Source organism: Stenella coeruleoalba (assembly GCF_951394435.1).
Source record: "Stenella coeruleoalba genome assembly, chromosome: 21".
NCBI lineage: Eukaryota > Metazoa > Chordata > Mammalia > Artiodactyla > Delphinidae > Stenella > Stenella coeruleoalba.
In genome coordinates this window covers 14,768,769-14,782,049 of record NC_137167.1, presented here as the reverse complement: position 1 = coordinate 14,782,049, position 13,281 = coordinate 14,768,769, and the positions used below count along the sequence as shown (strand labels likewise).

The 13,281-nt window shown below is 43.7% G+C and overlaps 1 protein-coding gene across 1 annotated transcript in view; it reads right to left on the bottom strand.

Moving 5' to 3' along the window:
* Window positions 1-13,041, bottom strand: part of LOC307179829 (low-density lipoprotein receptor-related protein 2-like) — a 36,540-nt gene extending 23,499 nt beyond the window's left edge. Inside the window, exons 1-12 of the mRNA XM_079909487.1 lie at window positions 11,546-13,041; window positions 9,995-10,114; window positions 9,362-9,598; window positions 8,416-8,529; window positions 7,256-7,375; window positions 5,843-5,968; window positions 5,061-5,264; window positions 4,167-4,335; window positions 3,697-3,865; window positions 2,638-2,863; window positions 1,722-1,847; window positions 125-349 (exon numbers count right to left, since the gene is read on the bottom strand). Of these exons, the coding sequence (XP_079765613.1) occupies window positions 125-349; window positions 1,722-1,847; window positions 2,638-2,863; window positions 3,697-3,865; window positions 4,167-4,335; window positions 5,061-5,264; window positions 5,843-5,968; window positions 7,256-7,375; window positions 8,416-8,529; window positions 9,362-9,598; window positions 9,995-10,114; window positions 11,546-11,729 (2,020 nt within the window). The 5' untranslated portion in view covers window positions 11,730-13,041. The remainder of the gene's footprint in view (window positions 1-124; window positions 350-1,721; window positions 1,848-2,637; window positions 2,864-3,696; window positions 3,866-4,166; window positions 4,336-5,060; window positions 5,265-5,842; window positions 5,969-7,255; window positions 7,376-8,415; window positions 8,530-9,361; window positions 9,599-9,994; window positions 10,115-11,545) is intronic.
* Between the last annotated feature and the right edge of the window lie 240 nt (window positions 13,042-13,281).

Below are 13,281 nucleotides of genomic sequence, written 5' to 3'. Positions count from 1 at the left end.
TTGATTCAGATCAGGGACAGGTAGGGTCTTCTGGTGCAGGGGGTGGGGGTGGGGGTTGGCCCTACTTAAATTTAGAGCCAGAAAATAAAGGAAAAAATCCAAAATAATAGCCACCCCAACTTACCTGTACGCTCTGTCCAAATCTCTTGCTTTTCCCCTGAATAGCCAGTTGAGCAGAACAGATGTCCCTGGGTATTTGTCCAGTAGACGAGGTTTCTTTTCCAGTCAATGTCCAGTAAATAGATGTTCCTTGGATGCTCTTGCACTAGGCTCCTCTCTATAGCAGTTCCCATAAAGCCAACCTTCAACAAGTAGAGACGTTTGCCAGAGGAAAACACTAGTTTTAACTCTACCAAGGAAAAAGGAGAGATGTCCTGTTTGGCCATTTGTCAGAGAAGCCCCATACTCCCCTCTGGAGCAATGCCCCTCTCTCAAGCAGAGGTTCCCCTAGAAAGGGGTCTTATAAAGTTTGCTTCTGAAGCAGGTATTCACCACGAGTGCCCTGGCTTCCTTAGAGAAGGGAGTCATTTGGGCAAATGAAAGCATTGTTCAGCCTTCCCAAGGCACCAAGCCTTTTAAATTTCTGCTGAAAGGTTAACACAGAATCCTGAGGATTAGGGCTGCAGGGCTGCACCATTTAATTCAGTAATGTCATCAAATTCTTGCCTGTAGCACACAAGTCTCAATACGAAGAATTTTAAACTCTACTGCCGATATAAAGAAAAGTTACCTGGGAATTTAACTGTATATATCATGTTAAAAACATTTTAAGCTAAGTCTTGCGTTTGGCACAATGGCTTATTACACCATAATCACGTTCCATGGCTACCCATTGTGAATTGCATTCTTCAAAGGTGGTTAGAACATCAACACATTCACAGCATTTATTCTTCTTAAAACCTCAGTGTTCTATAGAAAAGAAGTCAAGACATTTGGACAGTGATATTCAACGGATTATGCCGGCTTTACTACTTCAGAAGATGGGACAGCAGCATGAGGAACTATGTCAATGCAGACGCTCTGCCCACAAACAGAAGTCAGAATACACAACAGACATAAGACTGCAGAGGGCTTCTTTCTTATACTAAGTCATTAATCTTTCATGTAAAGCTGAGTGGTATAAGCTATTTTTTCTTCTTTTAAAACTAATAGAACCCAAATATCCATTGACGGATGAATGGATAAACAGACTGTAGTATCTACACACAACGGAAGCCACCTTAACAAGGAAATTCTGATACATGTTACAACATGGATGAACTTTGAAGACATTATGCAAAGTGAAATAAGTCAGTCACAAAAGGACAAACATTGTACCATTCTACTTATATGAGGTCCCTAGAGCAGTCAAATTCATAGAGACAGGAAGTAGATCGGTGGTTGCCAGGGGCTGGGGGGAGAGGGGAATGAGGAGTTACTGTTTAACAGGAATAGAATTTCAGTTTGGGAAGATGAAAAAGCTCTGGTGATGGTCGCACAAAAATGTGAACAGACTTAATGCCGCTGAACACTACACTGGAAAACAGTTAAAATGGTACTTTTGTCATGTATATTTTAGCACAATAAAAAACTAATCACGATCTTTTGATAACAAAACTCTCATCATCAAAGTAGGTTGTCAGGTCAAAAGCAATTGATCCAAAAACAGAAGCTACATTATTTCCAGACCTACCATGGAATGTGCCTTCTGAAGCCAAACCCATTTCACCCAGCATACTTACCACTACATGTGCCCGAAGGTAAAAGAAACATCCCCTCTGGACAAACACACTTATAGCCCTTGGGATGGACGGGGGACAGGAGACATAAGTGGCTGCAAGAACCTGGAACGCATGCTGGGTATCTGCCTGTTTTAAAATAAAAACAGGTACAATCAGGTTGGATACAATTTCAGATGTATTTATCCAAACTAGTTCAAAACCTAAGACTCAAGGGGCGTTAAGGCATTTTTGCTTTAAGAGGATCCCAATATACTTGTTACCCTCTAGGTTAGGCAGGCTGACCTTGAACTCCTGGAGCCCCGTGTCTTTCAGACAGTGACAATGACCTCTCTATATGAAGCTTGGGCCAAGAAAGCTTCAACCAACAGCATCTTCCCCCTTGGAGTTAAGACAAAATGGCTGTCTAATTTGCTGATAGGAAGTAAATAGTGGTTCTAGGCTCTCCCTTTTGGTTAGTTTCTTGGACCCATTGAAGAAGCATTATCTGAGTTGAAGCTGACATACAATTTCAGATTAACAAGCTTTTAACTCCTAGTCAATGAACATTTGACTTCCTCCTATAAACAGGATGTTGGGCTTGGTTCCATCTTCTGTTATCAATTGACGTGTCGGTGAGGAAGCTATTCTAGCCCTTCTGTGAACAGCGTATTCCCCGTTTTGTGTATCTCAGAGGTTTTGTGTATTAAAATTCTGGTTGCTACATTAGACAAGAGCCAGGTACATGCCTGGAAGATATTCCCAGCAGATATTTTTGTTCCATTCATCTTACTCAGAAGTCCTGGATAGGTCTGGAATGATACCCAGAACATTTCCCCCCAAAATAGCAAGTTCCAACAGACGGAGGGAGTACTTTAGGGGGTTTCCGTTCAGTATGCATTCTGGTTCACGAGCATTTTGAAAGCAAGCAATAACTTACTCTTAGGCTGCTGGGATTTGTGGAGCACCGAGAAGGCAGATATGGAAGCGTTTAGCAGCACCACTCTCTCCTGCGGGTTGTGGGGTGAAGCATGAAACAGCTGTAGTTTATTTGTCCAGAAGAAAGAGTTCTCAAATACAGCCAGTCCCACTGGATCTTCACCTTCCAAGAAGACCTTGGGGAAGGTGTGCCTCCCAGCTCCATCCACGTTCACCGTCTCTATGGACTGAAGGGTGAGAGGGTCTCATGAGGGCAGGGCAGTGTTAGCAAGAGCGGCTGACCCCCTTAGCGCACCTCAGTTTCTTGGACACTGATTAAACACCTTTATCTGATAACAACTGGATAGAGATGAACTTATCTTGGGATCCACAGAGGCTAATGTCAAAGCCAATGGATTGGGCTGTTTCTTATATAAACTGGAGTCACGTATGTTGTACAAGTAGCTACTGTAACTTAGCGTCTGCATCCAGACGGTGTACCAAATCCTTCCACTACATTCCCCAACCATCTTCTGAGGTAGGCATTCTCTCTTTTCAGAGAGGGCAGTGGGAGCTCAAAGAGGTACCCTAAGTAGCCAGAAACCACAGCTGGAAGAAATAGGCTTAAAACTACAACTTCCAAACCTATGTTTTCAGCCCCCATGTCCTACTGGTCTTTTAGTTTGATGGTTCCAAAAATGAGAAAGCATGAACTGTAATATGAAGACCTAGAAATGTGAGTACAAGACACTGAAGTACTTAAGTAACTGCATGCTTTCAAGGAAGAGGTCTGCCATTGTAAAATGTTTTGTATCCCAGGTACCACACAGAACATAACCTAGACTACCAGGAAATTCCGGTGCTGAGTTTGACTGTAGAGAGTTTAAGAAAGTCACACTAAGTCTCCCAACCTACGTTGATAACAGTCTGGTTCTACTTGAAGATTCTGTGCTCTTCTCAGTTTTCATGGCCAGAGATATTTTACTAAGACAATGCAAGACATAAGAGAACTCTGTACTTACCCACAGTCATACCAAGCCCCTGCTAAATGGGTTTACCTTTTTCTGACCCATCGCAGTACCTCTTTATACGCACTGATCCAGTAGAGCCTGCCAGCCACGTGGTCTAGTGTCAGCCCTGAGGGTTCCTCCATGTTCACCACTGCCAGCACCTTCCTATCAGAGCCATCCATCCCTGCCGTTTCAATGGTCCTCAGGCCTTTCCCTCCTCTATTTACCCAGTACAGGTACCTGAGAAAGGCAAAGGCACAAGTGTTAACAGAATCCCCTCAGGAGTGTGTATACGACTCTGACCAGCCAGGCTCCCCTGGTCTCTTGCACAGACCTCATATCATTGCACTGCTAAGAAAGCTGCTCTCAGACTCCGTAGACTTTGAAAAGTCTGGCTCTGTGGTATTCAGTTTAAACTTCAAAATTAAGAATTTTTTGGAGCAAAGGAGACCTAGGTTGAAAAGGTTGACGTGCTCTCATCAATTTAAATATCTAGGATAACCAATGATTTTGGATATATTCCAAAAGAAGCGCTACTTACTTCTTTGCAGGAAACACTATTAGCTGCTCTGGCACAAGATCCTTTTCCAGGATTCTGACGTAGCCTCTGCCATCACTTAAACCAGCACAGATGACCCTGGCACAGCTGCTAGCCCAATACAACTGTCCCGTGAACCAGTCCAAAGAGATACTGTTGATTGCTTTAAGTTCTGGGGATACAGGAGACAGTATTATGTTTCTCTGTTCCTCTATATCCACCATACCTTGAAAAAAGAGACTCAGACAAAATTTGTCTACATCTTCTGATTTCAAGCCATACAATAAGGCAACACAAGGAAAGAATGAGAGCCACAGCTGTGTGAGGTATTTCCAGTATACAGTGGGCAGTAAGGAAAGAGTAAGACCTCAGCAGAAGCATAACCAAGAAATCCAAGAGAATGAGACCTCAGTTTGGGACAATATTCATTATAGAAGTCTCCGGGGAACTGTTACTGAATGCTACCTCTTAACTTCTATCAGAGGGTTTCTGTGTGCCCAGGACTATGCTAAGCACTTCTTTCCCTGCACTGTCCAACATAGTCCTCACACTAACCCAGTGAGACAAGTGCTATTACCTTCATCTTATATACGGTGGCTCAAAGGAGTTAACAACTTGCTCAGGGTCACACACCTAGTTATGGGGCTGAGACTAACCTTGGCCAGAGCCCACACCCCCTTACTTCCAGTACTGCCTGATAGCAGTCTCATCTCAGGTTACGCTCCACAAAGCTCCTGTAGAACCAAACTACACAGACTTAGCTCAAATCAAGATTTTGGGTACTCTCATGATTCATGACAAGTGAGTCACAGAAGATGTCCAGATGAACACATATGCTTCTTACATTATGTTCAAGTACCTTGAAGAAGCTAGGGCTCTTGATATTAAGAAAGATACCTGGATAGAGAGGAACAGAGTTCGGCTTCCCAAGAACAAACATATTTAAGACTTCATCCACCCAGAAGTACATACTTCTCTCCAGATCATATGCAACTGAAGTAGGCCTTGATTTTATAGGTACCAGAGTCTCATAGATGCCTGTTCTTCGATCCAGTACACCAAGTTCTCTATCTGCTGCGATAAGAATTTTAATAGCATCATCTGCAATAGAAGTAGAAGGAGTGACATGTGACTATGAAACTTTCTTTCACACCATTCTCCTTAACTAAAGATGTTGGCTCACGGCCCATGCCAAAACCTACTTATCCCTGAAGTCTGGACTAAGGTGGATCTAGAGGAGACCTGGCTGGCCACGTGAAGCCTCAGTTCCTCCTCTGAACTCCAGCACATTGAAATGAATCTTTGGAACTTTTCTGCCTGATTTCAGATTAAGCCCTTCTCCCCTAGACAGAGGTCCTCTGCATGCCTTGTATACAGCAGCCAAATTAAGTGTCCCATTGTGAAAGCAGCACAGGACAAGTTAAGATCATCAATTGGGTCTCTGGAGCACCTAGCTGTAGATCCTGCAGAGAAACTAAGTCATTGTAAAGACACGTAATAGGAACTGACACTCAAAATTGATCAACTAATGTTATAATACTGATAGCAGCTTCCTTATGGAAAGAGTCGAATCACCTCTAATACCAGACCTTGAAGTGAATCGTCTATATCACTCGTACCTATAAATGCTGCTAAGAATAGAGCAGGAGCTAGGCTTTGCTTCTGGTATTGAAACTCACCTGTAACTCGACAGTCGGTGCCATTGTGGAGCTGGTAACCTCGAATACACCCGCAGGAGTAAGACCCTGCTGTGTTATGACACAGCTGGCCACAGGGGCTGTATGCCGTAGAGCACTCATCCACATCTGATGATAGACAGTCGGAAATTAGAGAAGAACAAGGAACGATCTCAAGTACTTTTGTTCTTTTGGGCCACTTTTCAGATACTCATGGAACGTGTATCAGGTGGAGATCACTCTGTGGTGCTGGGACAGAAAGTCCCTGCCTCCATAGGATTCCCACAAATGTGAGTATATTTCAGCAGAACCGTCAATACAGGGACCCTAGATGTGTGGCTGCCACAGAATACTTATTTCTGTTACCCTAGCAACATCCCTGGGGACAAGCCCCTTGCCAAGCCAGCCAGGGCCTAATTCAGAATGAGTGGCAAGGATGTGGAGAAATCAGAACCCGTGTGCATTGTTAGTGGGAATGTCAAATGGCACAGCTGCTGCAGAAAACTGTGTGATGGTTTCTCAAAAAGTTATACGTAGAATTTACCATGTGGTGTAGCAGTTCCACTTCTGGTCTATACCCAAGAGTACTGAAAGCAGGGACTGAAACAGACACTCGCACGCCGGTGCTCATAGCAGCGTCGTCCACAGTAGCCAAAGGGTGGAAGCGACCCAAGTGAGCATCAGCATATGCATGGATAAACAAAATGTGATTACAGTCCTCCCTCGGTATCCACAGGGGACTGGTTTCAGGACCCCCTGTGGATACCACACTCCATGGAAGCTCAAGTCCCTTATATGAAATGGTGTGGTACTGGCATATAACCTGTGCACATGCTCCCATATACTTTAAATTATCTCTAGATTACCTAGAAGCCCTAATACAATGTAAATACCATAGTTGCTAGCAGGCAGCAAATTCAAGTTTTGCTTTTTGGAACTTTCTAGAATCCCTCACACACACCCCAGTATCTTCAATCTGCAGTTGCTTGACTCTGCCAGTGTGGAACCTGCATATTCAAAGAGCAAACTGTATACATACAAGGAATATTATTTGGCCTTAAAAAAGGAAGGAAATTCTGATATATGCTACAACACGAATGCACCTTAAAGACAGGCCAAGTGAAGTTAGCCAGACACAAAATGACAAACACTGTATGGCTCCACTTATATGCTGTACTAGAACAGGTCAATTCATAGGCAGAAAGTTGATAAAGTTCAGCAGGGAGGGGGGACAGAGTTATTGCTTAATGAGTACAGAGTTTTGTTGGGTGTGATGAAAACGTTCTGGAAATGGATAGTGTGATGTTGCCCAACACTGTGAATGTACATCAAAGTGCACACTTAAAAACGATTAAAATGGTAAATTTTATGTTACTACAATAAAAAGTTGTAAAGATGAGCCTAATGAATTCTGACCTCCACAGCTCCAACCATCCGGCTGTAAACGCCATCCGGGTCCACATGAACACTGGACACCCCAGGCTGTGTCCCTGCACTGCCCCTCACAGCCCCCGTTGGCCAGAGAGCAGTTTTTCCCTGGTAGAGACAGGACAGTGGTCACTACAGCTGAACATGGTAAAGAGCAAACATTTTATAAACCATACTGTGTCACAACCCTACACACTTGTGTAAGGAGTAGATGGCTGGTTAAAGATAACTTTTGACCCTGCTCTCTTACCTAGGAAACTGGAGGCTTTGGGGGAAGACCAGAGAAGAGGGAAAGTTAGGAATCCTGGAGTAGGGGAAAGGAGAACGGTCTGGACCATTTCAAGTGTTTGTGTATTGTTCACCCGTGGAGGAACCAGCGACCTCTTTTCTATTTTCTCCAGAATTTATGGACAGCTGGTACTCTTGGCTCAGCAACTGATATAATAATTTACTAATCCCAATGAATTATCTATACAGGACCGGAAACCTGTATTTTGTGTCCCACTGTTTATGCTTTTAATCTCTCTTATTGTGCCCCCTTCATGAAAACTTCTTTCGCGGCCTTTAACAGTACTAAAGAGCTTTCATCATAAAGTCGAAGACCAGATTTGGGGGGAAATAAGAGACAGATGACCAAATGACTGGGGACAGATACCCACTCTCCCTCTGCCCCAGCTGGAACCGACAGTGATTTTCATAGTGAGAACCACAAGGGTTTAAAAGTCAGAGCTGCCTGCTCAGAGGCAGGAAAGTCTTCCTCCGTCCTTCTTTGGTTAAATCCTTAGAGAATCTACCTTTTTGTCTTGAACAAATGATTTGCTTCTTTGTGGCAAAGTTTATGTTCCTTATTACAGAATTTTAGGAGCCATGGAGTTTGAGGGCTTTAGCTAGTCTATTTCCATAAAGCTACAACGTGAGAATGGCCCTCAATTTTTACAGCTCAGGTAATATTTGCTCACATTCAGGAGACCAAAGCCAAGGTCTGGAACTTGCAAAATATAAGGGATCCATCACTGAAGGATAATTGCTTCTGGAGGAGTTTGAGCCCAAGTGTTGTTTCAGAGAGGAGACCCCCATGTTAACTAAGGCCCTGAGTTATTTCACTTACTCTCCCTCTCCCATGTTGAGCCAAGCAATTGACTTCTTACCACACGTAGTGGGTTCATCGGTACCATCTGTACAGTCCACGCTCCCGTCACACATCAGGGATTCTAGGATGCATTTCCCCTCATCACATCCAACCGTGCCTTGTGGACAGGAAGCTGTGCGGGAAGTTAAGCATTCCTTTTCATTAATACTTGGGGTGGTGGTAAAAATAGACAACTCTTATAGTGGGTCAGGAAGGTAGCAGTATTTCCATAACCGAAGGCAAGTCTAGGTAGGAAAGGAAGTTATCTTTTTAAGCAGAGTAATCAGGAACTGGGACTTAAGACTTGATAGCAACTATGTTAAGACATCAGGGCACTAGATTGAAATCGTATTAAAATTGAACTGAACTAGTATTAAATAGTTCTAACTGAAATTGTATTTAAGTCAGATAACACTAGCCCTAATAGAAGTATTCTCTTAAGAAACCAGGTTATAAATTATTATTAAAATGTTAGAATCTGAACACATTTGATATTGCAAATTTAACTCTGGGAAGAAAGAGTGAATGGAATTGTGGTTCACCCAAAAGTCGGAGGTTCCACTACCTTGTGTACTGAGGGTAAAAAAGGGGATGTAGCATTCACCAAGGTTTTTTGGGGGGAGCGCTTTCTTTTTTTAGTGAGGAATGTTCCCCTTCCATATTCACTACAGAAGGATGCAGGAGACTTCCTTCGGATACTGGTGCTCAGGTGTTCTGTGCGTTGGCCAGACTTGAATAGTGGAAACATTCTAGGCAATGCTTAGAGTGTCCATTGCAGACTTACTATTTAAGCACTGCTTTACGTTTCCATGGATAAGACAATCTTGGTTATTGCTAGGAAACATCCCGTGTTTAGATACAGGATGTCAGTCTCAGTCGTAGGAATTAAATCACGACTTGCAGAAAGCAGCCCACATAGTCCAACCTTCCCTTTAACAAAAGGTGGGGCGAGGGGCAAGACTCACCACAGCCCTCCTCGTCTGAGGAGTCCCCACAGTGGTCGATGCCATCACACCGCCAGCGGTCCAGGACACACACCTCGTTCCTGCACTGCCACTGCCCAGCCAGGCACCGGTGCCGGGGGCAGTGCGCTTCCCCGAGCCCACCTCCACAGTCATCTACATCACAGGGTTCCCAGGCATCACGGCACTGAGGATCTCCTGGACACTGGATTTTTGGGTCTGGACATGCCGTCATTCTCTCTAAAAGGCAGGAGTTGGCTTGGTGAGGTAGAACCCCTGTACCACGGCCTTGTTTATTTAGGGATTTGTGGTTTGCTCATGAATTTAATCCATAGAAAACCAAGAACAGAAAGGAGGGGAGCCATGGGAGAGGCGGCCACAACTTTGTATTCTGAAGTCTCACCCCAAATAGGTTTTTTTAAGTCAATAAAGCTAATAATCTTCTTAATTTTAAGTAGTTTTGGAAAATGGAGAAGAGATGAAAACAGTTACCCGTAATACCAGAGACAATTTAACGTCTGGGTTTAGCATGTATGCGTAAGGCTGTTTAGTGACGGGCTTGTTTCACTGTTGATGTTAATCAATGCAGCTAATAAACAGAGAGTGTCACTGAAGGTAAAAATAAGTTGTACGTACCGCAGTTAACCTCATCAGAGCCATCTAGGCAGTCACTGACACCATCACAAAGCCAGTGAATGGAAATACATCTCCCATCATCACACTGCCAGGCCTGTGGGTGTCCGTGACATACTTCCTCTGCAGGCAGTGGCGGTGTCCAAGAAGAGGCAGAAAGGAAGAGGTGTTTGTCAGCGCACTAGCAGCTTTTAAATTTGGATTTCATATTAAGTACTTTCATTAGCAAAAGAATAATTAATTCCTGATTTGCCGCTGGAGTCAACCCTAAACTTGCCCGTCCTTTTCACATTACTTCTGACAATATCACTCAGTACCCCTACCTTAGGGACAATCACCTAGCATATCGATAAACATCTCCTGCCATTATTCTAGAACGCCATTGTCCAGTAAAACCTTCTGTGACAGTGGAAGCCTTTTACATCTATGCTGTCCAGAATGGCAGCCCCCAGTCACACGTGGTTATCGAGCAGTTGAAATGTGGCTAGTATGATACACAAACTAAAATTTTTAATTGTATTCATTTAAATAAATTTAAATCCTCACATGTGGCTAGTGGCCCCTGTGTTAGTCCAGTTTTATGAGTTCACTTCTCTGAATTCCTTTGGTGTTTGAGATGATTAAGATCTATGGCAACCTGAGAACTGGGGTTTGGGGTTTAGTAAGACGATCAAGTATTTCCACTTAAGTCTGCCTACTGGCTGAAGCTAGTAAACTTGGGGAGCTGGGCTAAAGTGTATGGGGGTCCAAGCACAAGGCATTTCTGCAAGTCTGAAATTTTACTCTAACCTGTAATAGTACACATTTTGATATCCACGGTTTCATGTTAAAGTAGTTACAGTAAGTGACCACCCCAGGAATGTGCGTGAGGGGTAGCACTCACCAAGTGCTTATGGGGGTTCTCCTCTTTTAATGAGGAAAGTTCCCTTCCACATTCACTGCACAGGGAGGCAAGGCACCTGGTGAGAGGCTTTCCTCACATACAGGTGCTCTGGCCTCCCTTCTGGGGTTTTGAGCTCTCTTAGCACAGAGAATTACTTGAACTTTATTTCAGGAAGATATTTACCAAATGGCTGATTTCTGTTGGTTTTATAGTTCTTGTCCCCAGTTTGAAAGCTGTTTTTTCAGTTGTATAAAATCTCTAAGCATATAAGGGTTGAACTAGTTTATTGTATATGAAAGTAATTGTGTGCACTGGGGGCTGCAGGGATTTCCTATAAAGGAATCCTTGTATTATTCCAGTTTGAGTAACACTGTCATAGATGTTTAAGTCTGAGTTTAAGATGAGGAGCCAGACCTTTGCTGGATTTTTCCATCCCAACTCGCCCTCCACACTTGTTTGGACAACAGTGCTGCCAACAATTAAAGAAACATGCCTGGCCTTCCCCACTGAAAGCCTGCAACAATGCAGAACACCCGTCATTTCCAAACACCCCCTAAGAGGGTGAAAACCATGAGAACTGTCAACCTGTGTATATTGCTATGTGTAGCAATAAGGGCCAGGTGTGGGTGAGTGCATGATACACAACAGGACACGGCGGTGAGACCACTTACCACACTGCTCGTCCGCCCCATCTGGGCACTCCTGCTCTCCGTTGCAGAGCCAGGCCACAGGAATGCATCTCCCACCACATGCAGCTTGCCTCGTCATCTGACACTGTATTTCATCTGCAGTGAAGGACCAAGAAGCAAAGCCATCAGAGTTCCTGGATTCCTTGGGTCCAGGAGACCTTTTCATGTAAGCTGCTTTCACTGTTCTGTTTGGAAGACCTTCCTTCAACTATTATCTAGGAGAACACTAGGGGGTTCAGTACCCTGAAAACCCATGCAGGTTTGCCATGACGATCCTTGGGGACCATCCTTTCTGAGGCTGTGGAGTTGTTGCTGGAGAGCTGTCATTCGCCTCCCCGTTGTCTTGTTAGAATGGCTCAGACTTACACTTGTGCTTAAAAAGATACTACTTCTTCCAGGTCTAGTTTGGTCTTACAGACTCAAGAGTATGAAATGTTGCAAGTTTAGAGGTCTAGGCTCAAAGTACTTGACTTTAGTTTCCTTTTAGACATGGGTCGATACAGCTTCAAATGAAGTTAGGGTTTGGGGTCCTATATACCATCTTTATAAGAATACCTCTAATAGCCTGGTTATAAATACTTAAGTTTTCTGTTATTTGCAGGATACTGATTTATATTATCAGCTTTATTCAAATCATGAACTTGTGTTTCTCAACCCTGAATGATTAATGGTCAAAAATAAGCCTGTTATGGATGTGGTGCTCAGAGAAGGCCTGGTTGTACTTAGTTTACTATTTTGCCTAACTTTCAAAGAGAAAAAGCCAATCCTTGGTTCCGAGAAAACATAAGCTACATGTCCCATTTGGCAGAAGTCTCCGTAAGACGCAGTGAAGACCCAGCAATCCTACCCCAGGGACAGTGTGTGCATACGGGATGGAAAGTCGTGTGCAAAGCTATGTGATGGGAGTTGACCATGGAAGCCCACCGCGTAGACTACACCTTCTTTGGTAAGGAACCAGACCTCAGTCTTACTTGCATCCCTCTAAGATAGTGCTTTTAGCATAGTTACTCAGTGTTTGATTTTAAAAGGCTGGCTTATAATTTGCATTATAAATGAAAGACTCAGGAGGCACTGGTTATTAATGAATAGCTAACAACTTTGCCGGCTACTCACATACCATCCGGGCAATCCCACTTGACTTGACCAAAACCATTCAATTGCGAACAGGTGAGGTCAGCAACCCCTAAGATGGGACCCCAGGCTCAGTCGTCAGGCTACTTACTAGGTTGGAGTTCTGGTTAGACCACGTACTAACAACATCACCTCGGGAGAGTTACTACTGCCTCCCTCTGGACCTCAGTTTTTCTTGTCTGTAAAGTGAGGCTAGTAAATAAGTGGTTCTAAGAGGAAAATGCAAGGATTAAAAGAGTACAGAGTCACTGGGCACAATACCCACCAAACAAGTGCTCCCAAAGTGTTAGCTCTTCTGCTACCTCTCCTAGCAGATCCTTCCAGAAGGGTCCCAGTTAGGGCTGCAGTCAACCCTCAAAGACTCACACTGCTAGGCGAGGCCCACCTGGAACACTATTTGCCCTGGTGATTCTCAGTCTGGAGACCCAGTGTGCACATGGATTCTGAACACCATCTGTAGATGGGTCTCAAACATTACTTTTCAAATTTAGGTACATACTTGCTGTGAATAAATTTAAAATGTATTTATTAATCTATTTACATATTAAGTTCATGGTAGCTTTCTCCGAGTCTGTCAATATACAAAG